Source organism: Doryrhamphus excisus, chromosome 13 (genome assembly GCF_030265055.1).
Source record: "Doryrhamphus excisus isolate RoL2022-K1 chromosome 13, RoL_Dexc_1.0, whole genome shotgun sequence".
Lineage (NCBI taxonomy): Eukaryota > Metazoa > Chordata > Actinopteri > Syngnathiformes > Syngnathidae > Doryrhamphus > Doryrhamphus excisus.
In genome coordinates, this window is record NC_080478.1 from 19,997,301 (window position 1) to 20,014,291 (window position 16,991).

Here is a 16,991-nt window from a genome sequence, read left to right on the forward strand (position 1 = left end):
CACACTGACGAAACGAAAGCTTCCATATTGACTGACCACCACTCATACACCCCCCGCTACAAGGGATGGTTTGGTCCACTACTACCATCACTGTGATTGTTAGCCTGTTAGGTGTGATGTGAAGTTGGGGCTGGACGGTGATAGTTTTTGTCATATTCAACCAGTTTCACCGAAAAACTTACGTATTTTGCCCTTTCCCTTGGCCCTCCAGTTTTAAGTTTGTCGTATTTTTAACTTTAATGAAAACAATAACTCAGGTACTGCAACATCTTAGTAAAGTAAGAACCAGTCAAAATAACACTGTTGATCCACAGTAAACGGTTCTTTTTGGGACGGGGGAAATATGAGATATTTCAAACGTAAATATTCGGCAGCCAGAAGGATAGCTGTCGGTTGTGGCAATCGTTCACGTAAATGGTATCAGAGTGACGCATCTTCGTTATTGCCTACTCTTCGCTGACACGTCATTACAGAGTCGTCACCGCCAACAACATCCAACATGGCGGCGTCAGTACGCGACAAACAGTCAGGTCTGTTTAACTCTGCTTTTTACTCATTTGTAACCTTTTTCAGCGACATGCCTCCGTGGCAGTGGGCATTTAACAATGGAACGCTTGTTGTGTATGACACAACACAAGTTTAAACGAGTGTCAAGCCTCGTTTAAAGGAATTAGCTGCCATTAGCCAAATGACTGATGCTCTCTTTGCCAGCCACTCAACAAACTAGCTTTACAACATAACTTTGATACTAAAAGCGAGTGGACAATGGAAATGGATAATTGTTTTCTCTAGAGTTAAACGGGAGCTAAGACTGCATTCCTCACAGTGTGACGACTTCGAAATGAGAAGTGTTCTCAAGCAGAACAACCGGGGCTACTTAGTTACATTTTGAACATTAAAGATGATAAAAGTAATCCAATGGAGGCCAACATTATTTCAAGTTATCTGTACAAAACGCCTACATCTTAGCCTTGTGCTTCTGCTTACACAGCAATGTTTCCTATACATAAATGTTTGCCCCCAGGCCGCACTTTGGAGACCCCTAACTTAATTTAGGTTTGCACATTCTCACTGTACTTGCAAATGATACAATATAAAATGTAAGATCTTTAACTATGTGCTATAAATCAATCTTATTGTTTGTGTTTGACATCCTTAGTCGCTCTGAGGCGCATGTTGAACTTCAATGCTCCTCCTGTGAAGAACACCACAGCCGAGCCCGTATGGAAGGTAAAGTTTTCATTTTTTAATTGTACAAATCAGGAGTATTACAGGTAGTCTCTTTTGTACACAATCTCAAGACAATATTGGCAACCTTTTTTTTAATATATATATATATATATATTCGTGTGAACAGTACAATTCCAATTTGTTCAATAAGACCCGGGCCTCTTCACTATGGAGATACACATTAGATATGTATCCCATTTACTCCACTCTGAAGGTTCGGGTCGCGTATATCCAATTTAAATGAAATTTAAATTGATGAAATTAATGAAAAGTACTCGCAATTCCTCATCTACATACGCCTGTAAACAGCAAGTTCCCCACAAACTTCATACCATGCAGTGTGAATGTAGTAAACAAGGCTAAAGTGTCTTGTTTGTTCATTCATTCATTCTTTTTCTACCGCTTATCCTCACAAGGGTCGCGGGCAAGAGGCGGGGTCCACCCTGGACTGGTGGCGAGCCAATCACAGGGCACATATAGACAAACAACCATTCACACTCACATTCATACCTATGGACAATTTGGAGTGGCTAATTAACCTAGCATGTTTTTGGAATGTGGGAGGAAACCGGAGTACCCGGAGAAAACCCACGCATTCACGGGGGAGAACATGCAAACTCTACACAGAGATGGCCGAGGGCGGGATCGAACTCAGGTGTCCAAGCTGTGAGGCCTGCGTGCTAACCAGTCGCCCTTAGTGTTTGTTGTGATTGTTTATTCTTGACAAAGAAATGTTTATAGCAATGTTGGAGGTCATAAGACATAATCAATTGTCATTGTGACCTTTGCTTCATTTTAGGTGTTGATCTACGACCGCTTTGGTCAGGACATCATCTCACCTCTGTTGTCTGTCAAAGAGCTGAGAGACATGGGCATCACACTGCACTTGTAATCAACACACACTCAAATATTGCTAGAAGTTCATATTTATACGGCAGGCAGTCAGTCTCCCGACTGCACAGCCTCACATACAGTAGATGAAGTGTTTCTTAATGGAGTGTCTCTGTGTGTTCAGACTGCTTCATTCCGACAGAGATCCCATTCCCGATGTCCCGGCCATCTACTTTGTCATGCCCTCAGAGGAGAACATCGACAGGATCTGTCAGGTGTGCACGTTAGCCAACGCATGGTAACACACAAAAAGAAAAGCACGCGCAGAACAATGTGTCATTTGTCCTGAAGATGGCGACAAAGCCAATATGCTGCAACCACTCAACTCAATGAAGGACTTTTGTGTTAATGGAGTGGTTTGTGTGTGTGTGTGAGTAGGACTTGAGGAACCAGTTGTACGAGTCGTACTACCTGAACTTCATCTCGGCCATCAGTAGAAGTAAACTGGAGGACATTGCCAGCGCCGCTCTGGCTGCCAACGCCGTCAGTCAAGTTACCAAGGTTACCATGGTTACTCTTGAAAGATATCCCTATTGTGTTAATTATCACTGACCGCTGGTGTGTGTGTGTGTGTGTGTGTGTCAGGTGTATGACCAGTACCTGAACTTCATCACTCTGGAGGACGACATGTTCATCCTCTGCCATCAAAACAAGGAGCTCATTTCCTACCACGGTACACGAACATGAACATGAACCCACGAGCGACGCCATGTAACCCACATTAAAAACCATGCTGTTTGTGTCCTCCCACAGCTATCAACAGAGGAGACGTCCAGGACACGGACATGGAGGCCATCATGGACACGATCGTGGACAGTCTCTTCTGCTTCTTCGTCACGCTGGGTGTGACCCTGTTCGCTGATACTTCAGGCTCGTCCGAGTGTCCCATGCGCGCTTTGACCTGATTGGTGTGTTTGTTTGTGCGAGCAGGCGCCGTGCCAATCATCCGTTGTCCTCGTGGGAACGCAGCAGAGATGGTAGCCATGGTGAGTGAACCATTAAATTAGTGAGGCGCTCCACGTGTTGACGATGAGGACACACTCAGTTTTTTCGTTTGCTTTCTGTTACGAATGTTTGCGAAATGTTACCGAGGAGGAGCGATCCCATACGGTTGGTTTTCCTCCCTCCCCGAGCAGTAAACATAGGCGAGACGCCGTTGTGTAACACTTGGTGTGTTTGTGTCTCGCAGAAGCTGGACAAGAAGCTTCGTGAGAACCTGCGTGACGCCAGAAACAGCCTCTTCACAGGAGACAACATGGCCGCCGGACAGTTCAGGTAAAGCAAAGGTGGTCAGAGGTGATCTCCCATCATGCATTGCTCTACTGTCCCTTCCTGCGCAGCTTCCAGAGACCTCTGTTTGTTCTGGCCGACCGCAACATCGACATGGCCACGCCCCTCCACCACACCTGGACCTATCAGGCGCTGATCCACGATGTGCTGGTGCGCCGTCAACGTACCTGTGGAAAGTTTGACAAGTAGAAGGTCCAAGCTTGTGACTCTGTCCACCAGGACTTCCATCTCAACAGGGTGATGATGGAGGAGGGCATGGGGGCGGAGCAGTCTCCTGCCGGCGCCAGGCCCAAAAAGAAGAGCAGGAGGACGTATGACCTGACAGCTGCAGACAAGTTCTGGCAGAAGCATAAGGGCAGGTGAGTCCATGAAGACCCGACTGGGCCCGCTTGACTGCAGTACTGTTTAGTGACTCACCTCGTGTCGTAGTCCCTTTCCAGAGGTGGCCGAGTCGGTCCAGGAGGAGCTGGACACCTACAGAGCGCAAGAGGATGAGGTCAAACGTCTGAAGAGCATCATGGTGAGGGACCGGCCGGCTCTGCATGGACCTTCGCTCCTTTGCTCGGGACTGACAGCTGAGGTTTTTGTGTCTTTGTGGGTAGGGCTTGGAGGGCGAGGACGATGGCGCCATTAGCATGCTGTCAGACAACACCGCCAAGCTCACCTCTGCTGTCAGGTACTCACCCGAACCGCTGCTTAATGTGTAGTGAGATGCGTCTTCTGGCAGCAGAGCTTCTCTACGGATTTTTCTGTGCTACTTAGTGATGTATTTTCAATTACATACATTTACCAGATGATTAGCAAATAGTGTTTGGAGACATAATTAGTATAACAACAACAATAGACAAACCACATTGTTAGTTGGTTTTAAAAACAACATATTTGGAGTCCACGGTCCAGAAGCGAGATGCATAATTCTAGCTAACTAGTTAGCAAACACACCAGCATCAATTGGCGTAGCCTGTGTCAAGCTATCCAACCGAAACCATTGGAGCTTTTATAGACTTGTGTTGATTCTCATGGCTCAATACGGGTGTCATCACCCCAGCTCGACACAGCACTTTCATGTCAGCTTTGTGTTGTCATGACACCATTAAACTCGTTGGTGTTTCTGTTGTTGCGTAGCTCTCTCCCTGAACTGCTGGAGAAGAAACGTCTGATTGACCTCCACACCAACGTGGCCACCGCCGTGCTGGACCACATCAAGGTAGCACATCGGCATCCAACATACAGTATGGCTGTGGTCCGTCACGCCACAGCGTAACAATGACGGAATGTTCCGGTACTAGTTATAAATAGTTAAATAGTTATAATTTTACTACTCACTGCCAAATGTTCTCGACCTGAAACACATGAAAGAGCGGGAACAGTTGGCCATCGCTCCAACACAGCAGTTTATTTATTTCTTCTTCTACGCAACTACAACCATCGAGCCATTCAAGCATGCTCTGCTACTTGACAGGAAATAGGCATATTAAGATAATATATAAATATATATATATATATATATAAAAATATATATATATATATATATATATAAGAAAAATATACATCCATTTTGTTCCTTCAACCATTCTTTTGTCTATGTACTTCACTTGCACCTAAAATGGATGCTAAAGGCGGCCAGGCCTTGGTTCTCAAAGCTAGGCCTGTTAGCATTAGCGAATATACACACTTTCTTTTCTCACATAAACAACTAATATACATTACAGAGGCATCAAAAGTCACTCTACATGACTATACTACATATGGTGGTGTACTTAAAAACACTTCTTTTTCACCAACCTGAAACACACAAAAGAGCGGGAACAGTTGGTCGTCTCTCCAACACAGCAGTTCATTTATTTCTTCTTCTACGCAACTACAAGCATCGAGCCATTCAAGCATGTTCTGCTACTTGACAGGAAATAGGCATATTATGATAATATATATAAGAAAAATATACATCCATTTTGTTCCTTCACCCATTCTTTTGTCTATGTACTTCACTTGCACCTAAAATGGACGCTAAAGGCGGCCAGGCCTCGGTTCTCACCGCTAGGCCTGTTAGCATTAGCGAATATACACACTTTCTTTTCTCACATAAACAACTAATATACATTACAGAGTCATCAAAAGTCACTCTACATGACTATACTACATATCGTGGTGTACTTAAAAACTTATTTTTCACCAACCTGAACCACACAAAAGAGCGGGAACAGTTGGTCGTCTCTCCAACACAGCAGTTTATTTATTTCTTCTTCTACACAACTACAAGCATCGAGCCATTCAAGCATGTTCTGCTACTTGACAGGAAATAGGCATATTAAGATAATATATATAAGAAAAATATACATCCATTTTGTTCCTTCACCCATTCTTTTGTCTACTTCACTTGCACCTAAAATGGTTGCTAAAGGCGGCCAGGCCTCGGTTCTCACAGCTAGGCCTGTTAGCATTAGCGAATATACACATGTATATACACAGACTTTTTTTCTCACATAAACAACTAATACACATTCCAGAGTCATCAAAAGTCACTCTACATGACTATACTACATATGGTGGTGTACTTAAAAACACTTCTTTTTCACCAACCTGAAACACATAAAAGAGCGGGAACAGTTGGTCGTCTCTCCAACACAGCAGTTTATTTATTTCTTCTTCTACGCAACTACAAGCATCGAGCCATTCAAGCATGTTCTGCTACTTGACAGGAAATAGGCATATTAAGATAATATATATAAGAAAAATATACATCCGTTTTGTTCCTTCACCCATTCTTTTGTCTATCTACTTCACTTGCACCTAAAATGGATGCTAAAGGCGGCCAGGCCTCGGTTCTCACCGTTAGGCCTGTTAGCATTAGCGAATATACACACTTTCTTTTCTCACATAAACAACTAATATACATTACAGAGGCAACAAAAGTCACTCTACATGACTATACTAAATATCGTGGTGTACTTAAAAATACTTCTTTTTCACCAACCTGAAACACACAAAAGAGCGGGAACAGTTGGTCGTCTCTCCAACACAGCAGTTGATTTATTTCTTCTTCTACGCAACTACAACCATCGAGCCATTCAAGCATGTTCTGCTACTTGACAGGAAATAGGCATATTAAGATAATATATATAAGAAAAATATACATTGAAATATACATTCATATTGTTCCTTCACCCATTCTTTTGTCTAGCTACTTCACCTGCACCTAAAATGGGTGCTAAAGGCGGCCAGGCCTTGGTTCTCACAGCTAGCCCTGTTAGCATTAGCGAATATACACAGACTTTCTTTTCTCACATAAACAACTAATATACATTCCAGAGACATCAAAAGTCACTCTACAGGACTATACTACATATGGTGGTGTACTTAAAAACACTTCTTTTTCACCAACCTGAACCACACAAAAGAGCGGGAACAGTTGGTCGTCTCTCCAACACAGCAGTTTATTTATTTCTTCTTCACCGCTGTGTTGTGGCCTTCCCAACAACCAAACCGCAACGCCCCCCTGTGGCGCCACTGTGCAACAGCACCGAGCAGCGAAAGTGCCATACTTTCAACCACAAATTATAGGAAGATTAAATGAAAACCCCTTTGCTTTTTTGTGGGGGTTTTTCACACCTTTACACATATGTGTCCCTTCAGAGTCGAAAGCTGGATGTTTATTTTGAATATGAGGAGAAACTGATGAGCAAGTCCACTCTGGACAAATCACTTCTGGACATCATCAGTGACCCCGATGGTACGTGTACACACACACACACACACACACATACATACACATATGTTGAATTGGTTTTGATGGGTGTGTGTGTGTGTGTCAGCTGGCACTCCTGAAGACAAGATGCGACTCTTCCTCATCTACTACATCACAGCTCAGCAGCCTCCTCCTGAGGTAAGAACCAAATGGATGATAACATAAGTCATTTCAGGAGGTATCCGTTACAAAATGTATATACATTATGTATGTCATTCATTCATTTTCTACGAGGACCTATCCCAGCTGTCTTCGGGCGAGTGGCGGGGTACCCCCTTAGACTGGTGGCCAGCCAATCACAGGGCATATGTAGACAAACAACCATTCACACTCACATTCATACCTATGGACAATTTGGAGTGGCTAATTAACCTAGCATGTTTTTGGAATGTGGGAGGAAACCGGAGTACCCGGAGAAAACCCACGCATGCACGGGGAGAACATGCAAACTCCACACAGAGATGGCCGAGGGTGGAATTGAACTCAGATCTCCTAGCTGTAAGGCTTGCGAGCTAGCCACTCATCCGCCGTGCAGCCTATATTTGCATATTAACAATAATTAATGGTTCCATTTATCACAGTGAGTCTTCCAGGTCCTGATGCAGCAAAACAGTCCCAGACCATCACACTACCACCACCATATTTTACTGTTGGAATAATGTTCATTCATTTTCTACCGCTTATCCTCACGAGGGTCGTCACCGGCTGTCTTCGGGCGAGAGGCGGGGTACACCCCGGACTTGGTGGCCAGCCAATCACAGGGCACATATAGACAAACAACCATTCACACTCACATTCATACCTATGGACAATTTGGAGTGGCTAATTAACCTAGCATGTTTTTGGAATGTGGGAGGAAACCGGAGTACCTGGGGAAAAAACCCACGCATGCACGGGGAGAACATGCAAACTCCACACAGAGATGGCCGAGGGTGGAATTGAACTCAGATCTCCTAGCTGTGAGGCCTGCGTGCTCACCACTCATCCCCCGTGCAGCACATTATGTATTTATTAAACAAAATAGTCCTTTTTAAAACATTTTTTACATGAAATAATGTCATTTCTGTAATCCCCCAACATGCGCACACACACATTACACGCGTCTACTCCAAGTCTAACTGGCTATGCTGCATTTGTGTCAGTCCAAATCCCCCAAACCTGCCCCTCAGACACATGACAACTCAACTCACAGCGACGGCAGATACAAATAACATCGGTCCTGTTGCAAGAGCCATCTGACAGGCCTTTTGGAGCTAAACGTACGCCGAAGATCAGGATGAGTGCACATTATTTGCGCGTCTAAAAAAAAAAAGAACTCGTTAAAAGGAAATTTCCGTACCGCGTTAACTTTGGCAGCCCTAATTGGTATATGATGTACTCGTAAAGCGGTTTGGACCTTCAGGCGGCAGCTAGCGTTTTAAAGCTAACGTCGTGTGCGTGCCATAAATGGACATTCCAGGCTGTGCGAAGTGAGTCTGCCAGGGATGAGAGCAGCGACATTCCGTGTTGTAAATCAAGTCCCCGGTGTCTTTTCTAAGAGGAGAGGAATGCTTTTTTATTCTTTATTATTCTTCTTATGGACCTTCTTCACTTTCCAAATATGCAAATCTTTGTGGTCTCACTAGAACTTTGTGTCTTTGTTCCGTCTTTTCAGTCAGACTTGGAACAGTATAAAACGGCTCTGTTGGACGCTGGCTGTGACCTTTCACCCCTCAGCTACATCAAACAGTGGAAGTGAGTGTGTTTTATTCATCGGAGTCCTTGGAACAACACAACAAGCTGGGTTGATTTGCTACACACACACATTCATTAATGTCAGAGGGAAGGGACAGGACAGGACGGGACATACCATAACAAGTCAACAACACCCAACAGGGGGCTTGACGCCTTGCTCAAGGGCTCGGTGCTGAGGACGTGAAGTGAAGAAGCAGGTGTCCCTCAAGCTTCCCCACTTTCCATACTTTGGTCCAAGTGTCTCGCTGCAGTCGGAGCGGGTGAATGTAAACTCATATGGAAGGAAAGTCCAGCCTCCCAGAGGAGTTCAGTAGACTTAAAGATGTTGTGGGAAGTGATTTAGACTCGAGCTTATCCTTCTTGGACGCAACTTGACGTGTCCCCGAAAAACCTCTGCAAAGTCTTAACTTCAGGCGAAGGACAAAGAAAACACTCTTTAAGTTCTGTTAAGTGTTTCAAAGTTAGCACGGTGGAACTTTGGTTTGTGTTTACCCCGGTTAGCGTGTTTTCCGGAACTGTACGCCTCTGATTAGCATGGTTAGCATACAATATGGTGCATGTTCTGAATGTATTTATACCACAAAACAACCTTCTTGCCACCCCGTTAGTTCGCCACTGCAGGGAAACAGCGACTGGAAGTCAGCTCTGACACCTGTCTATGATGTCATCAGTGGCCGACACTGTAGTTCTTTGCTAACTAACACAGTTACGCCGCAGGTTTCAGAAATGTTAACACACAAGTTGTTTTTATAGTGTTTCAAAATATGCTTTTACATGCCGAAAACAATTCAAAATGTATATAAATGAAAGGGTTAAATGAACTTTAACCTTCACTGAAGATTCAATAATATTTCTTTATTCAACTTTGGACATTTATTCATTCATTTTCTACCGCTTTTCCTCACAAGGGTCGCGGGGGGTGCTGGAGCCTATCCCAGTTGTCTTGGGGCGAGAGGCGGGGTACACCCTGGACTGGTGGCCAGCCAATCACAGGGCACATATAGACAAACAACCATTCACACTCACATTCATACCTATGGACAATTTGGAGTCGCTAATTAACCTAGCATGTTTTTGGAATGTGGGAGGAAACCGGAGTACCCGGAGAAAACCCACGCATGCACGGGGAGATCACTCATCCACAATAATTCATGGTTCCATTTATCACAGTGAGTCTTCCAGGTCCTGATGCAGCAAAACAGTCCCAGACCATCACACTACCACCACCATATTTTACTGTTGGAATCATGTTCATTCATTTTCTACCGCTTATCCTCACGAGGGTCGTCACCAGCTGTCTTCTTGGGGCGAGAGGCGGGGTACACCCTGGACTGGTGGCCAGCCAATCACAGGGCACATATAGACAAACAACCATTCACACTCACATTCATACTTATGGACAATTTGGAGTCGCTAATTAACCTAGCATGTTTTTGGGAGGAAACCGGAGTACCCGGAGAAAACCCACATGCACGGGGAGAACATGCAAACTCCACACAGAGATGGCCGAGGGTGGAATTGAACCCTGGTCTCCGAGCTGTGAGGTCTGCACGCTAAACACTCGTCCGCCATGCATCCCCAACTTATTTAGAACATGTTGACAGAACTGTCAATGTCGACGTTGGACAAAGATCCTTCAATTCTAACAAAAACTCGATGAAAGCGTCCTTCACCAACCTTGCCACTCTGTTCAGAAGATGTCTGGTGGGATGCATTGTGCGGTTCTACACGGATACATTTGTACTTCCTGGCTGGGTGTGACAGAAATGAACAGCCAATCACGTGGTTTCATTGTGCTGCGCAGGGCCTTTACCAAGATGGCCGGCACTTCAGCCAACTATGGCAACAGCGGGGTAAAACCGATGGGGTAAGTCCCGCCTCCTGATGCCTTCTAGTATTCTTTGTGATTACCAGCCTTACCCTGTCCTCCCGTTTGTCCGTATTGTCTCACCCCCCCACCCCCTCCCATCTTTGCAGGCTCTTTTCCAGAGTGATGAACAGCGGCTCGCAGTTGGTCATGGAGGGAGTGAAGAACCTGGTGCTCAAACAACACGTGAGTCACCCCCCCGCCCCCCGCACCTGCACAAGTAATTTACTTCTACAGCAGAGCAACATGATGTCGTTAAAGTCGCATCAAATCACTTTAAAGGAGGTCTCTCAAATTCAACGTACCCGGGTAGTGCATCAAGTATTCAGTCTGGTATCAGGTTTCAAGTAGGTGACTTACGTCAACAAAAAACAGAGGAAGTTGTCACCAACTTTAGCTAGGATGGGGCGTAAGTGATAAAAAAGACGGTCGTGGGAACATCACCTTGCTGAAGGGACGTTTAGTTGGGCAAGCGGTAACCATGACGGAATTTGCAATGAGCTTGATACGACCTGGACAAGTCATTACCGTAATTTCCGGACTATAGAGCGAACCTGATTATAAGCCTCACCCACTACAAAACCCATTTTGTACATACATAAGCCGCACCTGTATATAAGCCGCATGTGCCCACATTAAAACATTCATTCATTCATTCATTCATTTTCTACCGCTTTTCCTCACGAGGGTCGCGGGGGGTGCTGGAGCCTATCCCAGCTGTCTTCGGGCGTAAGGCGGGGTACACCCTGGACTGGTCGCCAGCCAATCACAGGGCACATATAGACAAACAACCATTCACACTCACATTCATACCTATGGACAATTTGGAGTGGCTAATTAACCTAGCATGTTTTTGGAATGTGGGAGGAAACCGGAGTACCCGGAGAAAACCCAGGCATGCACGGGGAGAACATGCAAACTCCACACAGAGATGCGCGAGGGTGGGATTGAACCCTGGTCTCCTAGCTGTGAGGTCTGCACGCTAACCCCTAGACCACCGTGCCGCCCTACATTAAAACATGTAAACATATTTACAAAGAAAGACGGCTTTTATTACCTCCTGAAAGCTTTTTTCGTTTTTTTTACATTGCTCCACTTCGTCCCGCTGCCGTTTCCAGCGTCTCACCATCGATTCGTTTATGCCAAGTTTACGTGCAGCAGCTCTGTTTCCTTCTTTATCCGACAGCTCGATTGCTTTTAGCTTGAAAGCTGCGTCATAATCCTTTCTTTTTGCATTTTCCATGATGAGGGTATGTTCACGCTAATTTAATTTATGCACAAGACAAGAAGTTGCAGTCTTCCTCGACGCATATATATATTCCACCGGTCTTAATCTTACCTTTTCTACTCAAGGGCCCCTGGTGGCCGTTAGAAAAATTACATAAATTGGCCGCATCACTGAATAAGCCGCAGGGTTGAAAGTTTGGGAAAAAAGTAGCGGCTTATAGTCCGGAATTTACGGTAGTCAAAAAAATAATAATTATATATATATACAGTAAACCTCGGATATATCGGACTCGGATATATCGGAAATTCGCTCACAACGGACAGATAAAAAAGAACCGATTTTTCTGTAATGCATTTCCAATAAAAATTCATTGCATATATCCGATTTTTTATAACGGATTTCGCCTATTTCGGACAAAATCTCCAGTCCCGTTCCAATGCATTTCCATTAAATTTCCCTCGCATATATCGGATGGCCGCATCGTGGCGCTCCGATTCGCCGAATCGTGACAGGCCGCTATACGACGTCATTTGCAGCGTTTGCAGCGTTGCCTGCGCGTCCAGGTACATTGGAAACATAGTCAAGGAAGTGCCTTTTTATAACGGATAAAATCCCATTTACGCATATACCGGATATAAATCCCATATATGCGTAAAACGGACATTTTCCGGTATACGCATATAACGGATTTCGCTTATATCGGACAAAACCAGTGGGAACAATTGAATCCGATATATCCGAGGTTTACTGTATATATATATGACTGACTGAGGCTAAATGGGATGTGTTTTCCATGGAAAAACTGCCCACTTTTGTAGAAAAAATAAATTTCTGTGGTCTGCACGGTGGTGGGTGGACAAAAGATGCTTGCAGGATGAAATCATGTAAATATTGTCTTCTGTTTTAGTCATCCTCGCACTGTGTGTGTGTGTGTGTGTGTGTGTGCACGCACGTCTCCGCGGGTGAAGAACAACACAAGCAAATAATCTTTTATTCGAATGTCTAAGTCACCGTCAACACTTAACTAGTCTTTTCAAGTCATGTGACTTACTTGATGTCATATTTGCTCTGTTGATACGTCTGTCTCACAATCGTATTTTAAGAACAGTTTTAATTTACGTCTTCCAGAACCTTCCGGTCACTCGAATCCTTGACAACCTGATGGAGATGAAGTCGCACGCTGTGAGTTTGAACGACACGATCAAAGATGTTGCTGTATGGGATGAGAACGAAAAAGACAACATGTTCTGTGTGTGTTCACGTGTGTCCTCTGTGACTTCCTGTCTGCATGCTAATGGATGCTAATGACATCCTGACCGTGTCCATTGCGAATATGAAAGGCGACCTGTTATGCTATTACTTATTAGCACTTTTCTGACCTCTAAATGTAGCTACAATGTTGTATTATTGTGTTAAACGATGCTAAACTTTCTGATAATGAAGTTAGAGGGCATTGTAAAATTGGAGATTTGTGATGTCATACATAGGCGGGCTTCCTTATATGGGCGTGTGCCGAAGGCGAGATAGATACACTCATTCTTAGCAATGGCTCCCCAAGAAGTGTTTTTTTGGGTGTTAAGGAAAGCTACATTTGTTTACAATTCCTAACAAATTCCTAATCCGCCAACGGGATTTCACACTGGACTATTTTGTGAACATGGGCCAGTATGGACCTGGACTAGCCGAAAAACTGTTGCTGAAGCCTGACGCCTTTCCAACATTAAATGGTTGTATCGAAGAGTCATAAGAGCAAGCAATAAGTCACAATTTATCAATGCCCTAATGTGTTTATGTTGTGCAAGTCATGGAACAAAAGCGCTTGTCTGTGTAGCATTATAGAGCGTGCATACTGCGAACGGGGTTGCTAATAACGTGTAACTAACGCAAAAATTCTGAAGCTACTTACCATTGAGAGAAACTTCAGATTGTCCAGTCTCGGATTCAGGATCCAACACATAAGGCTCTATGTTAAAATCATTCATTCATTCATTCATTTTCTACCGCTTTTCCTCACGAGGGTCGCGGGGGGTGCTGGAGCCCATCCCAGCTGCCCCCGGGCGAGAGGCGGGGCACACCCTGGACTGGTCGCCAGCCAATCACAGGGCACATATAAACAAACAACCATTCACACTCACATTCATACCTATGGACAATTTGGAGTCGCTAATTAACCTAGCATGTTTTTGGAATGTGGGAGGAAACCGGAGTACCCGGAGAAAACCCACGCATGCACGGGGAGAACATGCAAACTCCACACAGAGATGGCCGAGGGTGGGAATTGAACCCTGGTCTCCTAGCTGTGAGGTCTGCGCACTAACCACCAGACCGCCGTGCCGCCCATGTTAAAATCAGACATTTTAAAAAAAAGATAAATCTGTTTATTTTTATTTGATCAACTCCTATAATCTTACCACTTGGGATGGTGACCAACCACAGTGGAGTGGGCGTGCCTGGAGGCGGGCCATAGAATGAATACATTAAAACAGACCAAAGCAGGACATCCAAAGAAATACAGCTGGAATAGGTGCAGATTCTGGAAGATCTGGAAGGTTTTCTGTGCTGGTTATGTGTATCTGCTCTTTAATTTAATACAAAGTGCCGAAAAAATCAGCGTAATAGGTTCAGCTGCCAGTCATGTGACCAGTGTCCTCTTGTGTCTTCCTCCAGGAGACGGATGACTATCGATATTTTGACCCCAAGATGCTACGAGGCAGCGAAAGGCAAGCACACACACACACACACACCCTCTTGTGCTGTGACGTCATGTGACCGACTGTTGCCATTGTGTCTTCCTCAGTTCCATTCCCAGAAACAAGAACCCATTCCAGGAGGTGAGTTGATTGATGGATTGATTGAAGCAAGTCAACATTTTTATTGTACACAAATCTCCGATTTGAGTTTGCGTGGAGTTTGCATGTTCTTCCCGTGCGTGCATGGTTTTTCTCCAGGTACTCCGGTTTCCTCCCACATTCCAAAAACATGCCTGATAATTGACAACTCTGTATTGTCCATAGGTATGAATGTGAGTGTGAATGGTTGTTTGTCTATATGTGCCCTGTGATTGGCTGGCCACCAGTCCAGGGTGTACCCCGCCTCTCATACAAAAATCAGTCTGAGGATAAGCGGCATAGAAAATAGATGGATATTAGCAAAGCTACCAATCTGTGAATAATTTAATAGGGGGACGCACGGTGGGTGAGTGGTTAGCATGTTGGCCATACAGTCAGGAAGACCTGGGTTCGAGTCTCCATTTGGGCATCTCTGTGTGGAGTTTGCATGTTCTCCCCGTGCATGCGTGGGTTTTCTCCGGGTACTCCGGTTTCCTCCCACATTCCAAAAACATGCTAGGTTAATTAGCCACTCCAAATTGTCCATAGGTATGAATGTGAGTGTGAATGGTTGTTTGTCTATATGTGCCCTGTGATTGGCTGCCAAACATTCCAGGATGTACCCCGATAGGCTCCAGCATACCCCTGCGAGCCTAATTGGGATAAACGGCATAGAAAATGAATGTATGGATCAGTAATAATTTGTAAGATTAATGTAATCGTCCATCCGGTGAAATGTGTTATTGTGACGGGCATATACCAGATATAGATATCATACATGATACAGATATTTTTACATTAGGTATAGTTACTCCAGACTACATTCACTGTGCAATATCTGATCAACCTCCATGTGCAATATTAAGGGCTCTAAATGCAATATACTAAGTTCTATGTGAAGTATTTCCATAATTCCTCATATTAACTCACTAGCAATATCTCAGTGTATAGACTGGTCATATATCTCATCTCGTTTCATATTATATGTATACTGTATTTGTATACAGTAAACCTCGGATATATCGGATTCAATTGTTCCCACTGGTTTTGTCCGATATAAGCGAAATCCGTTATATGTGTATACCGGAAAATGTCCGTTTTACGCATATATGGGATTTATATCCGGTATATGCGTAAATGGGATTTTATCCGTTATAAAAAGGCACTTCCTTGACTATGTTTCCAATGTACCTGGACGCGCAGGCAACGCTGCAAACACTGCAAATGACGTCGTATAGCGGCCTGTCACGATTCGGCGAATCGGGAGCGCCACGATGCGGCCATCCGATATATGCGAGGGAAATTTAATGGAAATGCATTGGAACGGGACTGGAGATTTTGTCCGAAATAGGCGAAATCCGTTATAAAAAATCTGATTATATGCAATGAATTTTTTTTATTGGAAATGCATTACAGAAAAATCGGTTCTTTTTTATCTGTCCGTTGTGAGTGAATTTCCGATATATCCGAGTCCGATATATCCGAGGTTTACTGTATAACTGTGAAAAAATTGTTGCTTTTGTTAATACTTGGGCTGTTTATATTTTGTATTTTTCTATATTGTGTATTTTGTACTGCTTAACTGATTCTGTACTGTGCACTGAGGGACAAATAAAGGCATATCTTATATTATATTATATTATAACACAACACTTGTTTTTTGTTCTTTCAGGCTATTGTGTTTGTGGTGGGAGGAGGAAACTACATTGAGTACCAGAACCTGGTGGACTACACCAAAGTACGTCACGACCTCATTAAAGTACCTTCCAGTTTAAACATGTCTACTAATGCTACTGTGTGTGTGTGTGTGTGTGTGTGTGTGTGTGTGTGTGTATTTGTGTGTGTGTGTGTGTGTGTACAGTCTAAACAAGGCAAGAAGATCATTTATGGCTGCAGTGAGCTCTTTAATGCAGCTCAGTTCATCAAACAAGTGAGTTCATTTTTAACGTTTTTTTCTCAAAGACGTACTCGACTTCTTTTAATGTGTGTGTGTGTGTGTGTGTGTGTGTGTGTGTTGACAGCTGTCACAGCTGGGCCAAAAGTGACGTGGATGCTCAGCAACAACAACAACAACAACAACATGTGAACGTGGTCCACTTGTGTTACTGTGTCAAGACGAATAAAGCGAAGAAACACACTGACTTCCTGTTTTGTATGTCCTCAGTGGCGGGAGACATC

At 44.1% G+C, this 16,991-nt stretch overlaps 1 protein-coding gene and 1 long non-coding RNA gene across 2 annotated transcripts; one reads left to right on the forward strand and one right to left on the reverse strand.

The window, feature by feature from the left end:
• The first annotated feature begins 155 nt into the window (after positions 1-155).
• On the forward strand, positions 156-16,954 carry LOC131140221 (sec1 family domain-containing protein 1). Its single transcript, XM_058090448.1, has 25 exons — positions 156-530; positions 1,160-1,230; positions 2,030-2,118; positions 2,246-2,336; positions 2,500-2,622; positions 2,707-2,794; positions 2,875-2,964; positions 3,052-3,107; positions 3,311-3,396; positions 3,462-3,561; positions 3,631-3,770; positions 3,841-3,931; positions 4,014-4,087; positions 4,537-4,618; positions 7,045-7,141; positions 7,224-7,294; positions 8,811-8,890; positions 10,695-10,757; positions 10,868-10,943; positions 13,114-13,167; positions 14,653-14,705; positions 14,783-14,816; positions 16,486-16,551; positions 16,675-16,743; positions 16,835-16,954. Exons 1-25 carry the CDS (start codon positions 500-502, stop codon positions 16,856-16,858), a joined length of 1,899 nt encoding a protein of 632 aa, XP_057946431.1. The 5' UTR covers positions 156-499; the 3' UTR covers positions 16,859-16,954.
• On the reverse strand, positions 5,083-6,853 carry LOC131140225 (uncharacterized). The gene is made up of 3 exons (XR_009132375.1): positions 6,794-6,853; positions 5,589-6,493; positions 5,083-5,304 (listed from the first exon to the last, which is right to left on the reverse strand). It is a non-coding gene; the product is annotated as an uncharacterized LOC131140225 (long non-coding RNA).
• Positions 16,955-16,991: the final 37 nt, after the last annotated feature.

What these genes read in the sequence shown, in the direction of transcription:
- LOC131140221 (XM_058090448.1), top strand. Translation starts at nt 500, where the DNA reads ATGGCGGCGTCAGTACGCGACAAACAGTCAG. An exon ending in GGAGCTCATTTCCTACCACG is followed by an intron (nt 2,795 to 2,874) that starts GTACACGAACAT and finishes GTCCTCCCACAG; the next exon opens with CTATCAACAGAGGAGACGTC. An exon ending in CTCAGCAGCCTCCTCCTGAG is followed by an intron (nt 7,295 to 8,810) that starts GTAAGAACCAAA and finishes CCGTCTTTTCAG; the next exon opens with TCAGACTTGGAACAGTATAA.